At 43.5% G+C, this 25424-nt stretch overlaps 1 protein-coding gene across 3 annotated transcripts in view; it reads right to left on the bottom strand.

Moving 5' to 3' along the window:
• LOC125464434 (multidrug and toxin extrusion protein 1-like) overlaps positions 1-25424 on the bottom strand; it is a 60928-nt gene that overhangs the window by 6483 nt on the left and 29021 nt on the right. For 2 of the 3 annotated variants that reach the window (XM_059655348.1, XM_059655347.1), the window contains exons 4-18: positions 22473-22541; positions 21080-21228; positions 19705-19747; positions 17051-17095; positions 15894-15991; positions 15658-15755; positions 15356-15469; positions 12170-12239; positions 10043-10149; positions 8957-9032; positions 8786-8855; positions 7252-7384; positions 6707-6801; positions 6318-6399; positions 3330-5462 (exon numbers count right to left, since the gene is read on the bottom strand). In XM_059655348.1, coding sequence (XP_059511331.1) covers positions 5224-5462; positions 6318-6399; positions 6707-6801; positions 7252-7384; positions 8786-8855; positions 8957-9032; positions 10043-10149; positions 12170-12239; positions 15356-15469; positions 15658-15755; positions 15894-15991; positions 17051-17095; positions 19705-19747; positions 21080-21228; positions 22473-22541 — 1488 coding nt within the window. In that variant the 3' untranslated portion in view covers positions 3330-5223. Of the gene's footprint in view, positions 1-3329; positions 5573-6317; positions 6400-6706; positions 6802-7251; positions 7385-8785; positions 8856-8956; positions 9033-10042; positions 10150-12169; positions 12240-15355; positions 15470-15657; positions 15756-15893; positions 15992-17050; positions 17096-19704; positions 19748-21079; positions 21229-22472; positions 22542-25424 lie in introns of those variants that run through there. The other variant, XM_059655349.1, reaches the window with a different exon arrangement.

Here is a 25424-nt window from a genome sequence, read left to right on the forward strand (position 1 = left end):
TGTTTTTTTTTCTGAAGTGCAGTCACTGTTGAGATGCAGCTGTTAACGTCGGCACAGCAAGATCCCACACAGCACCCTCATGGTATGGGATGCATCTGCTTGCAGGGTTGCAGATTGAGGGAGAAGCATTGGCCAGGAAATCAAAGTCATCTCTCCCTTTCGACTTTGGGCCAGTACATTGTTTCCATCTTTTTGAGAGAGCCTCAGGCCTCGGATTAACATCTCAGCTCAAAGATGACACTTCTTTATTCATTCAGAGGGTTTGGTGCCCACAGTCTGGGCCAGCATCTGTTGCCCATCCATAATTGCCCTTGAGAACGTCAGGGTGAGGTGCCTTCTTGAACCACTGCAGCCCACTTGGTGTAAGAGCATTAGGGAGGGAATTGCAGGAATTTGATCCAGTGCCACTAAAGGAACCGTGATGGAGTTCCAAATCAGGATGGTGTGGAGCTTGGAGAGGAGCGTGCTTGTGATGGTGTTATCGAGTCATACAGCCCTGAAACAGACCCATCTGTCCAACCAGTCCATGCTGACCATAATCCCAAACCAAACTAGTCAGACCCGCCTGCAGTTGGCCTGTATCCCTCCGAACCTTGCTATTTCTGTGCATAAATGCCCCTCACATCGGTGTCAAAACTTGCTCCTCTCACCTTAAAACTATGCGCCCTACTCTTGAAATCCCCCATGCTGGGGAAAGGACACCTGCCACTCACATTATCTGTGTCACTTACGATATTATAAACCTTTACAAGGTCACCTCTCAACTTCCTCTGCTCCAGTGAAAAAGGTCCCAGCCTATCCAGCCTCTCCTCATAACTTAAACCTTCCGCTCTTGACAACATCCGAGTAATTCTCTTCTGAATCCTCTCCAGCTGAAGAATGCTCCAAATATCAGCGCCTTTGTCCTTCTTGGTGGTGGAAGCTGCGTGTTTGGGGTGTGTTGTCGAAACAGTCTGAGTCACTTCAGCGCATCTCGTAGGTGGTACACTGTCCTCCTGCTGTGTGTCAGAGTTGGAGGGACTCAATGTTGGAAGTAATGAATGGTGCCAGTCAAGCGGCTGCTTTGTCCTGGATGGTGTCAAGCTTCTTGAGTGTTGTTGGGGCTGCCTGCACTCAGGTAAGTGGGGAGTATTCCACTCCTGACTTGTGCCTTGTAGATGGCAGACAGGCTTTGAGGAGTCAGGAGGGGAGTTACTTGCTGCCTATAACAACCCAGGACTCCGTACATACCTGACGGGAGGATCAGCCTGGATTATATCCTCAGTTCACGTGGACAATAGAGAAAAGTTTGGGGAGGGCAAATGATTCTCAAAGTGTAGTTTGTGGCCCTATGCAGGTCTTCTTCATCAAAGACCCCTCCCAACCCAGTTATAATCTCTTCCAACCTCTTCCATCAGGCATAAGATACAAAAGCTTAAACACACATACCAGCAAGTTCAAGAACAGCTTCTTCCCTGCTGTTATTAGACTTATGAATGGATCTCTCAGATTTCAGATCTAATATTGATCTTGTATTTTGTGCACCTTCTCTACAGCCATGACTTTGTATTCCTCGCTCTGTTCCATCACCCTCTGATCTTTGTATGGGATGATCTGCCTGTACTGCACGCAAAACAAAACTTTTTACTGTACTTAGGCACGTGTGACGACAATAAAACAAATTTAATCAAAAATCAAGAGCCCTTATGATTCTGTGCCATACATTCTCTGTAAATCAATGAATTGCTCTTTTTAGGTGCATTGTGTGGAATTTATCATAGATTATTTGATTCGGATGTTTTGTACATTTGTACAGTATTTGTCCTGTGCTTTGGTGATTTATGCATCATAGGAAGCTAAGTTTTAAAATTTTTTTACAAGCATTTAAATCTCAACTGCATGTGGTTTGCAAAGCAATGTAAGGGACCAACTTATTGCTCCTTATTTGACTGTAAACTGGAGTGGAAATCGGACAATGTAAATATCACTGAAATATTGAAAGAGTTTTTAACTTGCAAAATAAAGAGGTGCATATTTTTAGCTGTACAAGGCAATGCTGCTGTTGGAGCAGTGAGATTGTTATGTTCCAGAGACAGAGCAACTCAGGTTTTGGAGTTCAGGATAAACTGCCTGATGACAGCCCTCAGATCGATCCAGCTACTGTTGGCTAGAAATGTGACTGCAGTGCAACTAGAAACAGCCAGAGTCAGCAAACAGAAAACAGCTCCCTCTGTGCAAGTGAAAATAAAGGACTCAAGAGAAAAAATTCCAATTAAAAAGACCTAGTTCCTGCTGAGAAGCTGTCGAATCAAAGAACAAACATTGCTCTGCAGACAATGGCATGTCATCATCGCTAAGGTCAAAAGAACTGCAAGAAATAGCTCTCTACTCTGTTGCCTGGACTAAAGGTATACAGATGTCACTTTCCCTGTCTAATTTTCTTACCCATAATATTTTTGTCAAACCATTTGTATTTTGTCTATCTTATTTATAAGGCAACAGATATACAAGTTGAAATTGAACATTCAGACTCAAGTCCACTCCAATATTCAATGAAGACTTAGCTGATCTGACAATTCTCAGCTCCACTTCCCTGCCTTTTCTCTATAATCATTGATTCCCTTACTGATTGCAGTCCCTGTGGTGTTCCCTGCCTGAAGGATGTGCAGGGACAATGCATTCCAGCTCCTGTGTGTGCAGGAGAAGTTTTACTTCATGCTTTAAAATGCCTGCTCGCCTCATTATAGCTGCTTGCCCACAGTTTTATTCTAGTCACCATCCCAGGCCCAACAAAACACACACAGGGAGAACACACGGCAGACAAACATAACCTGACATTGAATAAGTTAGCGTGGCACTCCCAGAAAGAATTGGTGGCCTTTGAGCTGAGACTATTCCATTCCCAGGGTAGAATTTAATGGCCTCCTAACATGCAAATTGGGAGGCAGAGAGAATTCGATCAGGATGGAGCTGTAGTGGAATGGGTTAATGTGAATATGTAAGTAAACTTCTTTACATCATTATTAGGAAGTGATGTAAGATCACATGATTACCAGAAGCTGAATCTTCAGCAACCACGTCATAGACGTGACATCTTGACCTGTATGTAGTTAGTGTTTACCATGTTTAATTAAAGTGATAGTACCAGTTCGTAAGTCAAAAGTCCCCTGTAATCTTTACCAAACCGTCACATGGGCCCAACCACGGTCCAGTGCCAGTCATATGGATCTTGTCAGAGCGAGACACTCATCCACAATGGCTTCTCTTCCAGTTGTTGGATGGTTACCTTGAGATGTTACTGGGATAACATCCCAGTGATTTCTATATTTCCATAAATCACTGTCCATTACCTGCTTATGTAGGTATGCAGATACTGCCTTAAACTTCCTGGCTGAATAGAATTAGAGATAAACTGTTCAGATCTTTATCTTCCTGCACGGGGGTGTGTGGAAACTGTCTCAAATAAGGTTAAGTGAGGGGATTTTGTAAAGGTGAGAGACTTCTGAAGTATGTAACTTCTATCTCTGACAAAGGGGCCAGGGCACTGACTTTTGTTCCAGCCAGACACTTAGGTGGCTTCAAATTACATTCTGCCACTTCGGCAACTTCGAATCTCCTCCTGTCGTTAGCAGTCACTTCACGAACAATCGATACTGTATCCTGCTCTCGTTATGTTTTCGATGCAGTAATTGTCTTGCATCATGTCACTGTCTGTTGCAGTGATTGTTTCATGTATCGTACCATTGTGAGATGTAAAATTGTTTTATGTATTATGCGCTTGGTAAAGTATAAAAAGCGGGGACAGTCCGCTGCTCGGAGAGAATCGTTTACGAGACTCCGCACTCTGTGCCGGGTTGAGTACAGTGATCCTCCACGGCTTGTACTTGCTTTGTAATAAAGGATTTGTGTTTTTCTAAACAGGTCGGTGTCTTGTTATTGCAGCAAATCCATGAGGGTCTCTGAAAACGAACCTAACAACCTCTGGGATCCGTCACAGATCTGTTCTTGTCACCTTCCTATTCCTTCCATTGGAAATGAGGTGGTGAAGTCTGAAATTAGACACTAGGATAAACATTAATATTTTTCTTGACAGTAGATTTATTGACAGAATGCAGCCAGCTTATTCCTCCTGCGTCCCGGCTGTCTGTCTTTTGAAGTGTTTTAGGTGTTTAATCAAACAGTTCCCCCCCCCCCACCTGTATATCTTAACAAAATCACAAACATATCAACCAATCATTTGCTGCTATGAAATCTGCATATTACTGAAATAAATTCCCTTTGTCAAAGCTTTTCATCTTTTGCTCATCAGGACAATTTGCAAGAATACCAATGTAAAGGGGAGCAATGGTTTACATTGAATGAGAAAAGTAACCAGAGGTCTCATCACAAATGCTATAAAATGTTCTTCCTCTTTACATTGGTATTCTTGCAAGGCTGCGTTTGCTGACAACAGCACATCTGTACTGAAACAGGTCCAAGGGATATTCCTTCGCAAGCAGCGGATGTATTAGACCCCCGATGGAACTAAGCATAGGTAAATCACTGCTTCGACTGGAAGGTGCGCTTGGGGCCTTGGACAGTGAGGAGGGAGGAAATAAACAGGCGGGTATTTCACCTTCTGCAGTTGGGGCTGTGGGGCATCTACTGGGAGTGGAGGAGGAGTGGACCAGAGTATCGGGAATGAATGGTCCCTGTGGAATGCTGGCAAGGGAAGAGAGGGGAAAATGTGTCTGTTTGTGGCAGAAATGCTGGCTAATGATCCAAAACTGCCTTTTTGGGAAATGTCCTAATGAATTCAAGACAAAATGCTTTGATAAAATGTGTTTTTCTTCAGCAATAATTAAAATATCATTAATTTGATTTTTACTTCCTATTTCTCATCTACAACCTGCAGGTAATGAAATTACCCAAAAAGTCAACACTATTTTCCACATTGGACTATCTCGTCCCTATTCTCTGGATCCTGCAGTGTCTCTAAAATTGTTAGTCAGCTTCTCTGACAACCCAGTGCATAAATTTCCTCAAATTAAAAACTGAAAAGCTCCATCAGCATTCCTCTTTCTCTCAGCAAAGCTCAAATTCTTTTCTACCAAGTCGTCTCATATTTGGCTGATGACTGGAGTCCATCAGCAGAAGCAGGTTTTGTGCGAACATTGGCCTCATGTTGTCCTTTGGTCACAGTCTCTCTATTCCTGCTGCAGAAAGTGACTTTGACTTGTTTATTCATTCATCGGTGTCTGGGGTCTACATGTCCTTTGAGAGAATGAAGTGTACGGTCAGTCCAATGGCCAGGATCAGGGGGCCTGAGAGGAAGGCTAGGCCACGGCGAATGATCAGTTGTTTTGTGGAGAGGATTTCTCCGACTGTGGTAACTCCAGTGTCTACAATGGAAGATGTATCCAACACCTGGTCCTCCTCTGTCTGTATTTCCGATTGAGAAACATCAGGAATTGGATTCACTGCTCTGTTTCTGGTGTCGACATCTGGAAAGGAATGTCACATTGAGTTTGTGATGATTCCAGTTGAGTGATTTTAGAAGAGCTGATAACCAAATGGATGCCCTCCTCCATGGTCTATATACAGGAATTCCTTCCTGTCAAAAAACAGAATGGCCATCTTAACTACTGAAACCATAGCTTTCGGACTACTTAGAATCAGAATTCCTACAGTGTGGAAACAGGCCCTTCGGCCCAACAAGCCCACACCGAACCTCAGAATATCCCACCCAGACCCATCCCCCTATAACCCACACACACCCCTCAACACTATGGGCAATTTAGCATGGCCAATCCACCTACCCTGCACATCTTTGGACTGTGGGAGGAAACCGGAGCACACGGAGGAAACCCACGCAGACATGGGGAGAATGTGCAAACTCCACACGCACACAGTTGCCTGAGGCTGGAATCAAACCCAGGTCTCTGGTGCTGTGAGGCAGCTGTGCTAACCACTGAGCCACTGTGCTGCCCCCAATTCGTGACATACTTCATGATAAAAATTTTATACTCACTGTTAACACAGAGTTGGCTATGTAACCTTCAAATAACAGGATCCTCAACACAGTGGGAAAACAGAAGGGGAGTGGTTGGGAGGATTATCAGACCCACCATGATCTCATTTAATTGCAGAGCACACTCAATGGGCTGAATGTCTTACTTCTGCTTCTTATGAGCTGATGGTCTTATTATTTGCACATTTGTCCTTTTTCATTTCTACTTAATGTAATAGAAATTAGATGAATTATTGTATTGGGTAATTTGCTGAAAACAAATCAAATAGGTTTCTTACTCTGCTCTTATCTATTAACAGGAAAGTGACTGAAAGTCAACATTTTTTACCTGTTGACCTGTACTGGGTTTGAGTAGTAGAGGTTCTTCGTGAGGTGTCCGCGTTTTTCATCACACCCGCATTAACCTGAGCCTTAAAGCAAAACAGAAAGCAAGGACAGTGAAAAATTACAGCAGAGGGGACACTTTCTGTGCAACACAATCTCCGATCTGTATTTTCGTGTCTCTTTTAAAAGGGGACACTTGTGAACTTTGAACTTTGACGGCATCAATCATCCAGGCTGGAACTTTACATCAAAGAGTTTACACTTTCCTATTGGTTGGGAGAATAAGCAAGACACTCTTCATTTTCGCAACAGAGCATGACACGGGGAAGAAAGAGGGTGGGATGAATAAATTTATTTTAAGAAATAATAAATAATGCCTGGCACCACTCTTACCTCATCGGATGCTTCCTTCCAGTTGATTCTGTAAATCACAGTCAGAAAGAAAATGGTTTGCACAACTGCACAAACAAACATTCCAATCCACAGACCTGCAACAATAACAATAGTGCAGTCAGTGTGGATTCAATCTCGTTCAATATTCCTTCCATTTCTGTTCATTTTTGAAACTCTTTCAATGTTACAAAATGGCTGCTACCTGGCCACATTTGGCCTCAGCGCCCCTGGATTAGAAACACGAAGAATTCAGCCCACTCCTGAATGCTACCTAACATCTGAATGTGTGCGGATGTTGGGTGAGAACTCATCTCAGCTCTGCTCGATGCTCACCCTCTAGCCAATATTCCAACTTCTGTGCTCACAGATGAAACATGGCCACAGTACCCTATCCCATGGTACAGAGGGAGCATTGATAAACATTGGCCCCAGAATCACACAGGGCTGCTTGGATTCATGATCTTAAGATGGAGCAACGTCTTCAGTATTGGAGTGTCGAGTACTAATTGTTGCTAAAGACAACGAAAAAATATGTAAATTCATACCAAGTATATAAAGTTTTGCAGCAAACATGAGAGCAATTCCAATGGGCAACCCAACAACATAGTATCCAATTAGGTTACCAATTGCTCCCAGTTTTTGCATTCCAGCTCCTCTTAACACTCCACCACTTGCAACCTACAAAATAGAAAGGCAGAACACATTAACGTGATAATGCAACATCTTGTAGAAAGGAATAATAATCTGGTGACTTCATATGTCCGCAAATAATACAGAATAATTCAGTGATGTTATATTAGGAATTGTTCATTTTCTTGTTATTGTGGCTGTTTAAGGTAACATAGAATAGCTTTCTTCTGAACATAAACAGGAGTTGCTGCAAAATCTCAGCAGATCTGGCAGCGTCTGTGGAGAGAAAATCAGAGTTAATGTTTTGGGTCAGGTGACCTTCCCTCAGACACTTTCTCTTCACAGACGCTGCCAGATCTGCTGAGCTGTTCCAGCAATTTATGCTTTTGTTCCTGGTTTACAGCATCCACCATTCTTTTGGTTTTTATTTAGCTTTCTTTTGAATTTCGATGCAAAAGGACATGCATTGGCCAGATCTCCTGTAAAGGGCTGCGTACACTGGGCAAAAATTGGAACTTTCAAGGTGCGACCAATAGCTTTTGATTGTATAAAAGGCAATTAAGGTTAATGGAAGAATGGCAGCAAAATGGGATTTCAGGTAAAGACAAGACATGAGCTAAGTGACTAGAGGAGCAGGTTTGAATGGCCTCTTCCTGTTCTGATGAATCAAATGGCTGTTGACTCTCCCATTGTAATGGGATAACAGCCAATGTTACGAAGGGAGCTTTAAAGGGTGCTCAGTGGCTGAGTGGTTAGTACTGCTGCCTCAGAGTACCAGGAGCCTAGGCTTAATTCCAGCCTCAGGTGAATGTGGAGTTTGAACATTCCTCCGTGTCTGCGTGGTTTTCCTCCCACAGACAACAGTGTGCAGGTTAGGGTGGATTGGCCATGCTAAATTGCTCTGTAGTGTCCAAGGATATGCAGGCTAGGTGGGTCAGCCTTGGTAAGGGTAGGGTTACGAGTCGGGTTGTCGGTGGGATGTGATGCTGTTTGGTAGGCTGGTGCAGTGGCCTCTTTCCGCACTGTAGGATTAACTTCTCCTGACACCATCCTGAACTGTTGCAGGCTCCATTGCTTCAAACTGTTCCCATCAACTTTAATAAAATATGAGCTGGAAGAGAAACCCAATTAAAAATAAAGACAGGGTGAATCTGAAACAGAAAATTGATCTAATTCTAAAGTGAGAGACAATGGGGATTAAGCGGACCAATTCCAATCCCAACAGCTTGTTCACAATTTTTATTTTCTGTGAAGTTCTATCTGAGTCAGAATCTCACCTGCAGCAATGGAAACCGTACGAGTGAAGCTTGATCCATAGAACCTGACAGAAGTGAGTTAGATTTACTGGGGCAGTAGATTAATTCTAAAATAATGGCGATAACATTTAAAACTAACAAGTAGCAGCAGAAATATGACATTCAAACATTCTAAGGCCACAGAAACACTCACCAACACAGCATCGAACTGATGATAGGCAGCACTTAATGGAATTACATCTGCAACCAAATGAATAATTTCCCTGGAAAATGAAAAGAGGGAGAGCTTTCACATGATTCCAAACCCATTTTGCAAAGGTGCATTTATGAGTTTATGCTTGGGAAAGTCATTTGTTTTACCAACTTGTCATTGATGAAGATACAGCCAACCACATCCTTCATTGCTGTAAGAATTAGTGCCAACACTAAAGCGATGGACCCTGTGATGTGAAGAGTAAATGAGAAAATCTCATTGAGTAGTCTAGCTGAAGTTAAAAAATTGGAAATTTCAGTTCACTGCTTCTACTTATCCTCATTTTTTCCAACACATGACCTCCCATCTCTACTGTGTATGCTGGGGGCAGATTCCCTGACTGGATCCTATCCCTTCCCACATTTCACTTCTAAATTGATACAGGGATTTCTCCCCCGTCCATCCTCGTCAGTGAGCATTAACTGATCTGACTCTCGTGAAATTCTAGTTGTTCTCTCAGAGCTAAAGGGTGTGCAGAGAAGGAGAGAACTGGGAACTGACTTGGATGATCAGCCATGATCATGTGGAATGGCAGAGCAGGCTCAAAGGGCCAAATAGAATCCTTATGGTATAGAAACAGGCCCTTCAACCACCAAGTCCACACTGACCCGCAGACATCTCACTCAACCCCATCCCCAATAACCCACCTAATCTACACATCCCTGAACATGGGCAATTTAGCATGGCTAACCCACCTAACCTGCACATCTTTGGACTGTGGAAGGAAACCCTTGCAGAGAATGTGCAAACACCACACAGACAGTTGCCCGAGGGTGGAATCAAATGCAGGGCCCTGGTCCTGAGAGGCAGCAGTACTGACCACTGAGCCACCACACCGCCCTTCTTTAACAGTTCTTTAGTTAACAATTTCATTGCTCTCTTCTCCACAGGAAACTGAAAGTTTTGACATGCATTATAAACAAGTGCCCTTGAAAACAATACTGCAGCTACACAGACCTCAATGTACCTAATGCATCAGATACACGGGAAATGCCTGAACCAATCTGTGTCCTGAGGAAGCAAAAGATTACTTCAGTTTAATGGCCTGGTCCTGCTCCCCATTTGTATGTTTCTATGTCTAATTGTCCATTCTGTTCAATTGAGGACCCTTCAGATGGATTTCAAAGAGGGAACTATAAACAGTTAGATTGTTTGAATAACTAATTGAACTCAATGAGATTAAACAATTGGACTCACCAGCGCAGCATACAGCGACTTTAGCAGAATTGACAGCCTGCTGCGGGTTACCAGCTCCCAGCGCATTCCCCACATAAACTGTTGCTGCCATCCCAAATCCCAGAGGGACCCGTATGAGAAAAAAACATAAGCAGTTATTTGTACATTGTTACAGGCAGACAGTCATACAACATAGAAACAGGCCCTTCTGTCCAATCAGTCCACGTTGACCATAATTCCAAACTAAGCTAGTCCCACCTGCCTGCTCCCGGTCCATATCCCTCCAAACATTCCTTATTCATGTACTTATCTGAATGGCTTTGAAATGTTGTAACTGTCCTGGCATCCATCACTTCCTCTGGAATTTCATTCCACACGCACTGAGCAAAAGCAAAAATTGCCCTCATGTATTTTTTTAAACTTCTTTCCTTTCAGCTTAAAAAATATGACCCCAATCTTGAAACCCTAGGGAAAAGACACCATCCATTTACCTTATCTACACCCCTCATGATTTTACAAACCTCTATAAGGTCATCTCTCAACCTACTGTGGCCTAGTAAAAAAAGATCCCAGCATATCCAACCTCTCCTTAAAACTCAAACCCTCCATTCCCTGCAACATCCCGGTGAATCTCTTCTGGACCCTCTCAACCCTAATAATGATAATATTCTCTAATTTCATCCCTTATTTGATTTGTTACTGAAAATAACTGCTCCGTCAGGGTACTTGTGCTAGATGTATGTCCAAAATGATCATGAAGTGGATAATCCCTGCTTGGTTACAATGAAACCAACCTCAATCCCAACCCCCTTCATCACCCTTTGGGATTGTCAAAGGAATAAAATCAGTTTCTGTTCCTGATTATTATGATCCCTTTCTTTCCCTCTTCCACATGTCCCGTCAAATTACTTTCTAATACTGAATTGCAGCACTGTTCCTCCCTATCTCAGTAGCCTCTCCTATCTCTAACATCCTCCAAGATATCTGTGCACCTCCAATTCTGACATGTTTGTCATGGCCATTTTCCACCTCTCAATATTGATTGTGTAGCTGCTAAACTCCAGAATTTATTGCCCCTTAAACCTCTCCTGTTCTCAACTCCTTTCTCTTTCACCATGCTCCATAAGCCTATAAATTGTTGATCAAATATTTTTCCACCTGCTCTAATACCTACTTAGTATATTTTTATTTCGGAACAGTGCTGCAAGGTGAAATAAAACAGAAAATGATGGATGAAAAGCAAAATCTGCAGCTGCTGGAAATTGGAAATGAAAACAGAGAATGCTGGAGAAACTCAGCAGGTCTGGCAATATCTGTAGAGAGAGAAAAAGAGTCAATGATTCCAGTTCAATATGAATCTTCAGAACTCAACTCAGCTCTGTGTTTGTTGTTACTTTAGGGTAATAGCTAATAAAATTCCACTCTTCCACTGATGAAAACCTTAGAATCGATTTGTCTTCATTTTTGATCTGGCTCAGTCAGTTTAGTTGAAATACCATAATTGCATGCAAAAGTGTGCACACATGTATATATATATATATATATATTATATGAGACTGATCAAAGTGGAGTTTACAAAGCAGGGACCAATGACCCATCTTCACCAACCGTAACGGGCCTGCTTCTTTGATTATCTTTCTGTGACTCTCCACATGCACAGTTATTGACTTAACAAATCGTTAAGGTACCATAGGAAGTAAAGGCTAAAGTACTGTACGATCGGAGGTGCAGTTAGTTTAGTTGAGTGTGAATTTCGTTGTAATGGATCAGATTGCACAGAATTGAATATTCCCTTTCAGTGTGAGCAGTGAAAAGACAAGGGGGTTTCTGACCTGGATGCTTAGAAGGACTTTGTTTCTTTGCAATCAGAGATAATGGGAACTGCAGATGCTGGAGAATCCAAGATAACAAAGTGTGGAGCTGGATGAACACAGCAGGCCAAGCAGCATCTCAGGAGCACAAAAGCTGACGTTTCGGGTCTAGGCCCAAAACGTCAGCTTTTGTGCTCCTGAGATGCTGCTTGGCCTGCTGTGTTCATCCAGCTCCACACTTTGTTATCTTGTTTCTTTGCAATGTCAAGTTTGCTATTGTTTAGTCAATAATGCCTGAGGTATGTAAATACTGTAATTGTGCAGAATCCTCATGCCTACCTTGTAAATCACCACTATTATCTGTGAGATAATGGTCTGGGCTCCGAGTTCAACTTCATTAACTAAACCTGTGGAAAGTAACAAACATGAAAATTACACTTTTCTGAAGTAATTTCATATGAAGAGATGAAGAATATAGCTTTTGGGTTCTATCGTACTTGATCATTGCTAAGAAAAGTAAAATGCTATTGAAGCTTTTCATCTTGGACCCATCATGCAAGCACACCAAATCTCAAGGGGAATAACAATTCATACTGCATGAAAGAGGGTGCTATTTGCTTGTAAGTGGAGTTTGATTGTAGAGGCATTGTCATGGAGACTAATTCATTCTCCAGAGCTACACATCCACAAATCAGAGTCCACATAATTCTTCCTTGTGCATTCTCAACTCCACCTGTTTCTGAGGAGCAGTATTTGATCTCCAAGTTGCATTAGATTGTCAACTGGAAGCATTGACTTAACGCTCAGCCTCTGCTACTTGAAAAAAAAGGTTTATTCAGGATTTGCATGATTTAATACGGGATGATCATCTAGGCTGTTCTACAGAGCAGGACTATGGTCAGAGATGAAGACAGAAGAGAATTAGAGATTGACACACCACATACTGAAGGGCATTTGGCCCATCTTGCCTGTGATTGTTCTTTCCACTAGAATTCTATCACACACTACAAAGTTGACAATGGAGCAATGATCTGGCTTAAAATTAAGACAATTAAAAACTCTTACAGGTAGATCTTTACCCTACGACTGGGTTTGCAAACTTTCCCTGCTGATTCTTTCCATGCTCACCTTTCCTCACTTCCATATTCTTAATAAAAACCAAAAGAACTATGGATGCTGTAAAACAGGAACAAAAACAGAAGTTGCTGGAAAAGCTCAGCAGGACTGGCAGCATCTGTGATGGAGAGAACAGAGTTAACATTTCGGGTCCGGTGACCCTTCCTCAGAGCTCCTTTTTCATTCCTATATTCTTCTCGGACTTTATTCATTTTTATTCAAATATAACAACTGGTGAGGTGGTCCACAATGAAATCGAATTGAAAATGACAAACTACACAAACACAAATCTTCACAACATGCGCTAAGCCTCATCATTTCCGAAGAAAGGTCCCAACCTGAAATGTTAACTTTCCTGCTCCTCTGATGCTTCCACTCCTGCTGTGTTCCTCCAGCTCCCCACTGTGTTATCTCTGACTCTAGCATCAGCAGTTCTTACTAAGCCTCAACTCCTTCTTTGTCGTGATGATAACTGGAACTGAACAAGACTCTCAAACATTCAAACTGTCAATATGTTGTGCTTTTTGACTCAAAGGTCTTTGTGCACTCAAATAAAGTTTCGACTCTCAGCCAAGAGCGCAAGGACTTGCTGTGATGCATGCTACCTAAACAAAAATGATGTAAATTTTTAAAAGCTCATTATTTTTCATGAACTATCTCGAAGTTTTAATGAGAGCAACACCATTAAAATTGTCACTGTAGACAGTATCAGCACGGAAAGAAAAAGTTTTTAAAGTCAACTTAAGGGAGAAGAGAGAGGGAGAGGCTTAAAGAAGGAATTCCAGAACTTGAGTGCAAGTTAACTGAAGACAATTAATATCTGGAATGCACAGGAGGTCAGATAGAGAGGAGTTCAGACATAAGGAAGCCTCATGGGGCTGTAGGACGTTTAAGTGATAGAGAGGTGTGGGGAAATGGAAGAACCCGAAGAGTAAGTTACAATGATAATTAAGCATTTTGAGACACTCTGAAGTCGTGAAAAATGCTGCTCAGATGTGAGTCATGAATCTGACATACTCTCACAGGCCATCAGGGGATAGAGTGAATCTCACTATATTCTATAATCTGTTGCACAAAATAAACGGGGAAGGTTATGAGCCTAATGAGTGTCTGCACTCCCCACCAACCCCACCACAGCCGGCACCTTTACCTGCAACCACAGGAGATAATACACCTGCCCCTACACCTCCCCCCTCACCTCTGCCCAAAGCCCAAAGCAAACCTTCCAAATCTGACAGGGAGTCACCTGTACATTGTCCAACCTGGTCTACTGTTTCTGTTGCTCCTGATGTGGTCTCTTTTACATCGCTGAGACCAAACGCAGAGTTGGTGACTGATTCACAGAGCGCCTGTGCTCTATACACCATAATCGACAACATCTTCCTGGCGCCAACCATTTTAACTCCCCCTTCCATTCCCCAGGTGACATGTCCATCCTGGGCCTCCTCCAGTGTCACAATGAGGCCACCCACAAACTGGAGGTACAGAATCTCATGTTCCGCCTTGGGAGCCTACAGCCCAAAGGTCTCAATACGGACTTTACCAGTTTCAAAAGCTCCCCATCCCCGGCCTCATCCCATATCCAACCCTCCCTCTCATCCCCACCTCCTTGAATCGACACAACTTGTCCATCTTCTTTCCCAACAATCTACCCCACCGTTCCCAATGCCCAATCCCCTTTACCCTCTGTGTGCATCCACCATTCCACCTACCTTCCCCCATACCCATTCCTCCTTCCTCCATTTATTTCCCAGCCCCCTTACCCCTCCCAGGGCCTGATGAAAGGTGTAATCCTGAAACATTGACGTTCCTGCTCCTCTGATGCTGCCTGGCCTGCTGTGTTCCTCCAGCTCCACACTATGTTGTCTCTGACTCCAGCATCGGCAGATCTCACTATCTCCGCGTGTCTGGTTAAATAGCAGTATTAGTTTGATTGTCAGCACGTTGCTTGCTTCAAAAGCCAGATCAGTCAAAGTCTGTCTCATTTAGCACAGCGATACCCCAAGAAACCCTAATAGTCAAGCTATTGCATTATTTTGCAACGAAGTGTTCTCCACTGCAATCTCTTTCAGCCTCAGGCAAGCATTCCAGATGGCACTGCTTTAGAAAAGGCTCATAACCCTGATCCCTGTGAAGTGGGAATGAGCGGTAGATTAACGTTTACAGAAAGATGATTCTAGAATTCTCCATCGACTGTTTTGTGATCCCGCCCCAGATGTCATTCTCCCTCAATCATTGCATACTGATCTGCGAGCCGTTGTAAATCTTGTAGTCGCGAGGGACAGGAGTAGCCTTTCTGATCTCCTTTGAGCGTTTTTTTTGCTTTACCTATTTTCGATTGACAACTGCCCTGTCTTCCCCCACTTAACAATAGCAGAATATTCTTAAAGCCTGCTTATTTACTCACCAGAAAGGAATGTTATGATGTCAGTTGCCCACCATTCACTACAAATCATTGCCATACTGGGAATTGCCAGACGTAGGAAGTTGCCCCACTCCTGCAGGCAGTCAGTGGACCAACCTATTGAGAAAACAATGGTGTTACTAACATAGGTAATCACTCATAACACACAGATTGTCTGAGGTTCACTGTTTGTGACATGTTTTGACATGTTAAAAGTTCCGTTGGGGCATATAATGAAGCCCCAGTTAGATATTATTCATGTCACACCACGACCCAAAGTGTAAGTGACCCTCCCTGAAACCTACCTGCCCAGGAGTGAACATGCAACTTTTTCCAGCGAATGTATCCAAACAGGAGGAGAAGCTGGCAATACTGGGAAGCAACATTGGCAGCAGCTGAGCCCCTGCAAAATACGCTGGTGTATTAGAGATGGTTTCAAATAAACTCTGGGTCATTGTAAGGTGTATGTTTAACTCGTCAGAGCTGAAATTTAAATATAACTTTGACATTTTAGAGTGTTTTAAGGTTGTTTGCTACTTACGGCACTCCCAGTGTCAGCACGTAGAGGAAGAGGTAATTGACGACAGCATTGAAGATGTTGGTGATGAAACCAACAAAAACCTGAGGCATGAAGATCCCCTGAGGCAGGAGCAAAAAAAAATCATTGCTTGGAAATCAATAAACCTCGGATTTGTGGCTTGGTGCCAAGTTAGAGGGAAGACAGAATGCCACTGCCCTCCCAATGCCCATGTTTGAGGCTCAAGGTGCCTCTGATCTAAAAGGATCCCTCACTTGAATCAGGCTCATTGTTGGAAAATTTCTGATTGTAGGCATAGCCACTTTGCCCACGCTGGCAGCGAAATGATCAAATATAAATCCTCTGGGGAACTCCATCTAATGCTGTGCTCTCCCAGCATACACGAGATTTGCATTCAATATCCTAAACCTCTCTGATCAATGTCCCACCATTGTCCTGCATTCCTAGTCATTAAAAAATTAAAGGTTGTGTAAAAACACAGTCAGTCTTCACTTTCTTGAACAAGCAGCAGTGTAAATAGCGCTTACATTGAATGTTGATAACCTTTACAATCCACAGACTTTGATTTTCAAAAGAGTCCTTTTCCCAGTTCAATCCAGAAACAAAATGACAAAAAGATAAAAAGGCATGGTCCTTATGCTGGTGATTTCAACATTCACCCAGTCTGGCAGGTAATCTGGCAAAGCGGTTTGTATAAGACACTTGACTTTGAGCCCTTGATTTCAGCGGCATTGAAATTGAGCAATTTCTACATCAGCAACGAGCTCCTCCAGATTACTGTCCAGGCAGTGAATGTGGAAATGATCCCGCTTGATCACTTTGCACTGAGAAACCAGTTTAGTTTATTCAGGAATAGTTCACACCAGGTAATGGCACTCAATTGAAGAGCCAGTGCAGGCATGATGGGGCAAATGGCCTCCTTTCTCCATCATCACAGTTCTGTGATTCCTCTTCAGTTCTGAGATGGCCAAAAAGCCAATTACATGATCTACAGACTGTGGTATATACTGCACAAGTGGTGCATGCAGTGTCAGCTAAATGGGTTTATGGAGTCACACCCAACCCTCTCCCACAATATGAAATTGACAGCTCCCAAGCATATCATAGTGCAATAATTACTGAAATAATTTCTTGCACACTCCAACAGTCAGTGACTTTACCTGATTTTGAAGATATCTGACCTCCAACTGATAGAGGAACACTGCCTAAGAAAGAATATTGAAAAGGTGTGACAAGCATTAATGAAATGGAAAAGAAAGTGGTACTCAGACATTCTATCGATATTTCAGCCTGCCCTGTGTCCAATTCCATTCAACCTGGCCTCAGATTATTTGCACTGTTTCAGTGGGGCCCAAGTTATAATATGCCAGTCATAGCTCAGTTCATAGGAGACACAGGTTTGTGAGCTTTGTTCACACAAACTAGACAGATTTAGACTAAACCTCGTCTGCACAGCACGGAACAATTGTGAGGAAAGGTCATAAACAGGTGGACTCTTATCGCCAAAGGAAAATAATGGACTCTTCAGCTAAAGAGTGAGGACAATGCAGGAATTTCAGTCTTTGGGGGTGGACTTTGAGATCAGAAATTGGGATTGGTAGGTGGTGGGATTTGGTGCAGGTTAAAGCCAAGATTTAAGATGGAAATGGAGGTCTCCAGGGATACTGGAGTATCACAGCGTAGAGGCTTTCATAGGCTCAGTATGCGCAGCACTGACTTAGCTGAGGGGACAGAATCAGAAATATGTCCCAGCAACGTTCCACAAATCGAATATTTTACTCCACCCTGTCCATGTTGCATATGCTACTCCCATGGGGGCCCAGTGCTGCCCTGCAAAACACAGCTCCATCCAACTTGTATCCCTAACAGAAATACTCCGATGCTCCTCCACCTAACCCCTTCCCCTCACTTGCTTAGAACCTGTTAACTAAATATCTATAGAGATAACAAGGTGATGAGCTGGATGAACCCAGCAGGCCAAGCAGCATCAGAGGAGCAGGAAAGCTGACGTTTTGGGCCTAGACCCTCCTTCAGAAAGAAGGGTCTAGGCCCAAAACGTCAGCTTTCCTGCTCCTCATATGCTGCTTGGCCTGCTGTGTTCATCCAGCTCTACACCTTGTTACCAAAGATTCTTCAGCATCTGCAGTTCCTACTATCTCTGAACTAAATATCTAGTTTGGTTTTCACCATAATTGGAAAAATGCTCACATTCATGAAAGCCCATTAAAAGGTCCTCAAGTTATTAGCCCATCATAAAAGAAATGAAGAACTTGTAATTATAATCTTTAGGGGAGAGAGCTAGACATCATGCTGAACCTTGGTTAGTTTCAGGTTATATGTAATTTAAAGTTATCTGACTTAACTGATGATGCATTCTAACAATTAGCAAAATAGCTATTAATCTCTTGCACTATCTTAAAAAAGACCCGGCAGGGATTATTGTAGGGTTGTGGAAAACAAATGACTATTGCTAATGATATAATGATAGCCCCCTGCAGTGATGTGAACAAAAAGGTATTGTAATTTGCTATTACAGATTTCTTTCATCTCTCACTAACTCAAAATGGGGATAGAATGAGATTGACAGCCTGAGATTTTCAGTTGCATGAGCTGTTTGTTAATATTATTGAATCATAGAACTTTACAGCATTCAAGGAGGATGTTCAGCCCATTGTATCTGTACAAGCTCCTGAAAGAGCAAACCAGCTAGTCCCATTCTCTAGCCCTTTCTGCATTAGCCTCTAAATTCACCACTTTCAAATATTTATCCAGCTCTCTTTTGAGTCCTTCGCTGGGAATCACCTCCATGATTCTCCCAGGCAGCAGTCACAAAAACTCTCAGAGTGAAAGAGTTTCTCCTCATCTCACTCCTAACTCTCTTGCTGGCAACCTTTCAATTATGACTCCTCGTTACGGGTGGAAACAGAGTATCCTTCTTTACCCTGTCAAAATTGGCCATAATTTTGAACACCTCAAATAAGATCACTTCCCAACCTTCTCTGCTCCAAGGAGAATAACGTAAATTTCTCCAATCTATCTTTGTGTCTAAAGTGCCTCATTCCTGTTACCATTCTAATAAATTGTGTTGAGAATTCACATAAATCCACAGCACGGCATTTATGCAGATCTTACCCATCCTTCAGGAGCAGTTACGTCTCTCCACAAAGTTGAGACTCTCACTATGCAGGTTAATACATTGCCACAGGGAAAATGGAACTTATTTGAACTCAGCACAGGGGTCAAAGATCCTGTTGACCTTGGGTTTCTCTCACATGTGCACCACACCCGGGATCTCCCTTGTACCAGTCAAACATGGTGCCTGGTGGAAGCAGAGACTTCATGAGAAGCTGGTGCCATTCACTTTGTGTTTTCTCTGCCTGACCTGCACAGTGTCTGGAATAAAGCCAAAATACAGCAAACGCTGGAAATCTGAAACAATCACAGGGAGCACTGGAGAAACTCAGCAGGTTGATGGTATACGTGGAGAGAGAAACAGAGTCAAAGTTTCAAGCCCAGTATGACTCTTCTTCAGTTCTAACTGGACTTGACATGTTAACACTGCTTTTCTCTCCACAGATGTTGCCTCAGCTGCTGAGTTTCTCCAGCATTCTGTGATTCCGAAGAGCATTTCTACCTTTTGCTGTTCTGACTTCAGATTCCACCATCCATTGAGTTTTGATTTTAAACTAACCAGCCTGGTACATACACAGCTCAATGAACGGTTCATCAGACAGGCACTCACTTTAATCTCTGCTAATCTATCACCCTGTTCTTTTCTGTGTTTTTTTAGCTGTCTGTGTGATGAATTACTTACAGGGAGGCCAGGGATAAATATCTTCACATAAAATTGTGATAACCTGTTAAAAAAAAGAGTGAAAATGGCGATAAGAAGATGATAACCATAGAACGTCGCCAAGATTAACACACTCAGGTTGGTTGTGTGGCACAGTGAATTACCTGCTTATAGTGTTGTGTCAATAAAGGCAGGTGCTTAGGCCTTACTCAGCCTCAAACAGATATTTATGGGGGACACAATTTTGAAAAAAAGGAATTGGAACATACATGTAGTTGGTCACTCCAAGCAACTCTGTTTTCCCTCATGCCTGATCTGGTACAACGTTCAGAATGGAAAAATAAATGTTGATACTTGGAAATGAATGCACTGGCCCTCCATTTCGAAGTATGCGAAACAAGTTATAGAGTCATACAGCACAGAAGCAGGCCTCTCAGTTCAACTTGTCCATGCCTTTCACAAACCAAACTAGCCCCATTCATCTGCATTTGGCCCATATTCCTTCCTTTTCATGTACATGTCCAAATATCTTTTAAATGTTGTAACTGCTCATGGGGTTCTTGCAGAGTTCATGCCCTTTGACTCGTGTGTGAATGCTGACATGCCTCTCATTTGTCTTATGGGGTAGCTTATAGCTGTGTCTCAGTACATCAAGGACCGACCATCAATGTGCCACAGGTAGAGTACAGGGTGCAGGTCAAGGCCTTGTACACCAGGGTCCCATAGAAAGAAAACCAAATTGGATATTCAGAGGCACCTGGCAGAGGTTTCACTCTCCATGTCATATAGATGGGAGAGGAAAGCTTTCCTAATGTTTTATCTTGGCTGGCCTACTGCCTTTCTGTTATTTCCCTGTTTCGTCTAGACAAGGAGGAAAAACTTGCTGTTGTCAGTTGGAGAGTGGGAGCCAATTGGTTTCCAGGTCTTCAGTGCCCCAGATTCCTTATGAATTAATGATTTTCTTTTTCCTTTCACAGGCCAGTTGGACTAGGATGTCTCATTTGTCAGATTTGTACTCCTTTTTTCCTTCACTTTGTTCCATTAACTATGTTATAACTGCATTTTAAGTTGATCCACTCCATCATACTAAATATTTGGGCAGAATGCGACCTGTCGCTATTCTGTATTCCATTTTTCATGCTAATCTTAAAATGGATGCCAGGTGGTGTTGTCTGCAAAATGGCTGACTTATCAACTCATTGATTCTCTTTCTATTGACACTGATCCAGTTGGGATTAATTCCTCGCTAAATATAATTACGCAATTTGGAAATTCCACCCTAACATTATGATTCTTATGTCAATTCAATCACTGGAGAGCCTTCTTTCTTTCACACAATTACCAATATTTTATTCACAATTTTAACTAACATAATTAAAGACAAACAAACACTCACTTGGCCACTGCAGGAAGCTGATTCAAAGCCAGCAGGATGTGCTCAATGTTTATGAAGACAGCCCAGCAGGGAAAGCAGGCGATCAGGAGAATGAGGATCCCTCGTTGGAGAATCACTCCGATTCGCTTCAGATTCTTACTGCCATGCGTCTGAAAATCAGAACAAAAGTTAAAGAGAGTTTCATGGATGCTAACAGTATCACACTATGACGAACACCAAATTTTTCTGTAAGGACTAACTGCAGCAGCATATGAAACATTTTCAATATTAAAGTATCTATGTCACTTGACTGAAGTCATTGTGATTAGGTCAGAAGTCACACGACACCAGGTTATAGTACGACAGGTGACGTTTCGGGCCTAGACCCTTCATCAGAAAATCTACGCCTGAAACGTCAGCTTTCCTGCTCCTGAGATGCTGCTTGTCCTGCTGTGTTCATCCAGCTCCACACCTTGTTATCTCCGATTCTCCAGTATCTGCAGTTCCCATTATCTCTTTCAAAGCCTCATTCCTTCTTTGGGTGATTACAGTCACAGTCATACAGCACGGAAACAGACCCTTCGGTCCAACCAGTCTATGCTGACCATGATCCCAAACTAAACTAGTCCCACCTGCCCGTATTTGGTCCATATCCCTCCAAACCTTTCCTGTTCATGTACCTGTCCAGATGCCTTTTAATGAGTGCACCTGTAACTGCATCCACCTCTTTCTAAGGTAGTTCATTCTTCACACAAACCACTCCCTGTTTAGAAAGGTGGCTCCTCAAGTCCTTTGTAAATCTTTCCCCTGTCACCTTAAAAATATGCCCCCTAGTTTTGAACACCTCCACTCTTGCAAAAGATCTTTTCTATTCGCCTTATCTATGCCCTCATGATTTTATAAACCTCCGTAAGGTCACCCCTCAACCTCCTACACTCCAGGGGGAAAAGTCCTGGCCTACCCAGCCTTTGCTTATGAGTCAAACCTTCCACTCCCAGCAAATCCTGTACACTCTCAACATGATGTCCCAACTCCTATACTCTAAGACCTGAATGATGTGTTCAGCATCACTGCATCATTTTCCTCCTCACAACTTCTGAGTGTTAAAGCAATTATGCTAATCTTGCTCCCATTGAAATCGGCTATTTAGGACAACCTGGGAATTGTATCTGGTCTGTGTGACTCAAATTCCCACAGAGGCTAATTTTTCCAATGTCCACAGTTTCAACATTTATTCTTCTCTAATGTAAAATGAATATTTTTTGTTCCATTAATAGCTCGTCGCCACTTCTCAACAGCAATGAGGATTGGGCAATAAATGCTGGCCCAGCTAGCGACTGCCACACCTGTGAATGAACGGGAAAGGAAAAGGACATTGCTTCCCATTATCCCGCCCGGAGTTAGCTGCACCTACCTGAGATATGAATGTATCACACGCTGTACACAAACCAACACCAATGGAGACGCTCGATAAATTTATTGTCTGTCCAAGAGAAGAGGAGGGAAGGAAGCATTTGTCAATACAGTCAAAGATACCACAAACGTTTCACAAAATAATACAAAAGACGACTTCTTTAGCCTGTGTCTTCTGATCTGGATAGGAATCCCTATTCCTGACCAGGCAGGTAGGGGGTAGGGTACCAGATGGGTGTGGCTTAAGGGACAAGGAGGGTAGGGTGTAGGGTACCATGTGGGTGGGAGAATAGGGTGCCAGGAGGGTGGGTGTATGGGTGTCAAGTTGGCAGAGAATAGGGCACCAGGTACATGCAGAATAAGGTACCAGGTGAGTCGGGGTTAGGGTGTCAGTGGGTTGGGCGTTAGGGTACCAAATGGGCGAGGAGTAAAGTACAAGGTGAGTGGGTCTAGGGCACCAGGTGGGTAAGGGATAAGGTGGCAGTTTCAATGATGCAACAGTGCCTGTATCCATCACCTCATCTTGTAGGTCATTCCACATACAAACCATTCTCTTGTCCCTCATATCCTTTATAATTTTTCTCCTCTCACCTTAAACTTGTGCCCCCTTGTTTTGAACTCCACCTCCTTAGGGAAAAGGCCTTTGCTGTTCACCTTTATCTCTGCCCCTCCTGATTTTATAACCCTTTGTAAGGTCAACCCTCAAATCTCCTACACTCCAATGAAAAACATTTCCAGCCTAACCAGCTTCTCCCTATAGCTCCAAGCCTCCATTCCCAGCAAAGTCCTGATAAATCTTTTCTGAACCGTCTTCAGTTTGATAATCTGGCAAGCAGATCTGCACAGAGTACTACAGAGTACAGAAGAGGATGCAATGTGAGTGACAGAATGGAGAGTTAGTTGCTGGCGAGTTAGGGGAGAGGTGAGGGTTTACTGTAGGTCTGGAGAGTTATTTGAGTGGGGTGGAAGTCAAGGGGAGGGGGGGAGGGTGGGGATTTGATTTTGGTGTCGAGGTATAGATGGTTCCATGTGGATTTGAGGAAGTCAGAGACAGGAAGTATTGGTTCTGGCTGGAGGCTTATGGGGGGAGGAGGGCAATGGGAAACAGAATCAGTGATAGCATTTGGCACACTTACTGGGGAGGCAATTTGGTGTTCGCTAACATGTTCATTCCCTGCTGAAGTGGGGGGGAGGGTGTGCATGGGGAGAGGGTGTGGTCAACTCCACAGGAGTTTGAGAGAGGTTCCGGGAAATGGGGAATTAGTTAACCATGGGACTTTGAGTCATGGGGTTATGGATGGCTCGGGAGAGAGTGGGTCAGTCTCCCTGGGGACTCCCTGGTCGGAGGTGGGGTTCGGTGGTGCTTAAGGCAGATTTTAATTCCTTGAACATTTCTTAGGCAGGTGAGACAGTTCCTCAAAATGCTCCATCGCTAATTCAGAGTGGCTGAAAATTTTAACTTCCCAGGTAATTCTCACACAGTCAGCTCTGTTGGGACATTTGATTGCACTGTGCAACTCCAGTAGCAACAATCTTCATATTGGAAGACTGGGACAATGGCTGCTTTTATTATGAGCAAGTTAAATATCATTGCTCTTTTTTGCCTTCTTGCCTCCTCTCTTTGCCAGCAAATGCCAATGCCTGATATCCTTTGATTGGCTCCACAGTCAACTGCTCCAAAGAGTTTTGAGCCATCTTCCTCCATTAAGGGTGGCACGGTGGCTCAGCGGTTAGCACTGCAGCCTCACAGCGCCAGGGACCCGGGTTCGATTCCAGCCTCGGGCGACTGTCTGTGTGGAGTTTGCACATTCTCCCTGTGTCTATGTGGGTTTCCTTCCACAATCCAAAGATGTGCAGTTTAGGTGGCTTGGCCATGCTAAATTGCCATAGTGTTCATGGAGGTGCAGATTAGGTGGGTTATACGGGGATGGGTCTGGATGGGATGCTCTGTGGTTCGGTGTGGACTTGTTGGGCTAAAGGGCCTGTTTCCACACTCTGGGGATCCAATGATTCTATTTCTAAACATGACCTCATCCAAAACACTACTGCGCAAATTATCACACACCGAGTCCCTTTCACCCTAAGCTCTGTTCTTGTTAACCTACATTGAGTCCCAATCCACCTGTGCCCCAAATTTACAAAAACTATTTCTTCAAAATCTGCCATGACCTTGCCATACCCTCTCGCTGTTCTTTGCTCCTTTCCAGCAACACTCCAAAATTTCTGTGTTTGTCCAATTCTAGCGCCCGCCCCCCCCCCTCCGATGCATCCCTAATATCCATTACTTCCCAATTGATAGCCATACCATTAGTGGGTACTAGTCTCTGTAATTTACACTTTTAACCTCTCTCAATCACCAGTTCTCTCTCCCTCCTTTACAGGCTTTCCTGAAAGCCTACATTTTGATCAAATGTTTAGATTAGATTCCCTACAGTGTGGGAACAGGCTCTTCAGCCCAACAAGTCCACGCCGCCCCTTGAAGCATCCCACCCAGACCTATCCCCCTATAACCCACACACCCCTGAACACTGCGGGCAATTTAGCATGGCCAATCCACCTAACCTGCACATCTCTGGACTGTGGGAGGGAACCGGAGCACCCGGAGGAAACCCACGTAGACACGGGGAGAACGTGCAAACTCCACACAGTCAGTCGCCCGAGGGTGGAATCGAACCCAGATCCCTGGCGCTGCAGTGCTAACCACTGAGCGACTGTGCCGCCCCCAAAATACCTGAAATAACTGCGCTGAGGCTGGTCAGCAAGTGACCCTTTATTTACTTGAACATAGTACACTGGTTGTGATCAACCAGCTCAGAGTCAGCCCCCTAGACTGAGGAGATTCTCAATCTCCTGTTATTATGGGTCAGCCAGGGTTTTCCTGATTGGTCCAGGTTAACACTCCCAATCACTCAGGGTGTGTAGGTTAGTGGGTTAGAAGGGGACAGGTGTGGGT

This window comes from Stegostoma tigrinum, chromosome 27 (genome assembly GCF_030684315.1).
Source record: "Stegostoma tigrinum isolate sSteTig4 chromosome 27, sSteTig4.hap1, whole genome shotgun sequence".
NCBI classification, from domain to species: domain Eukaryota; kingdom Metazoa; phylum Chordata; class Chondrichthyes; order Orectolobiformes; family Stegostomatidae; genus Stegostoma; species Stegostoma tigrinum.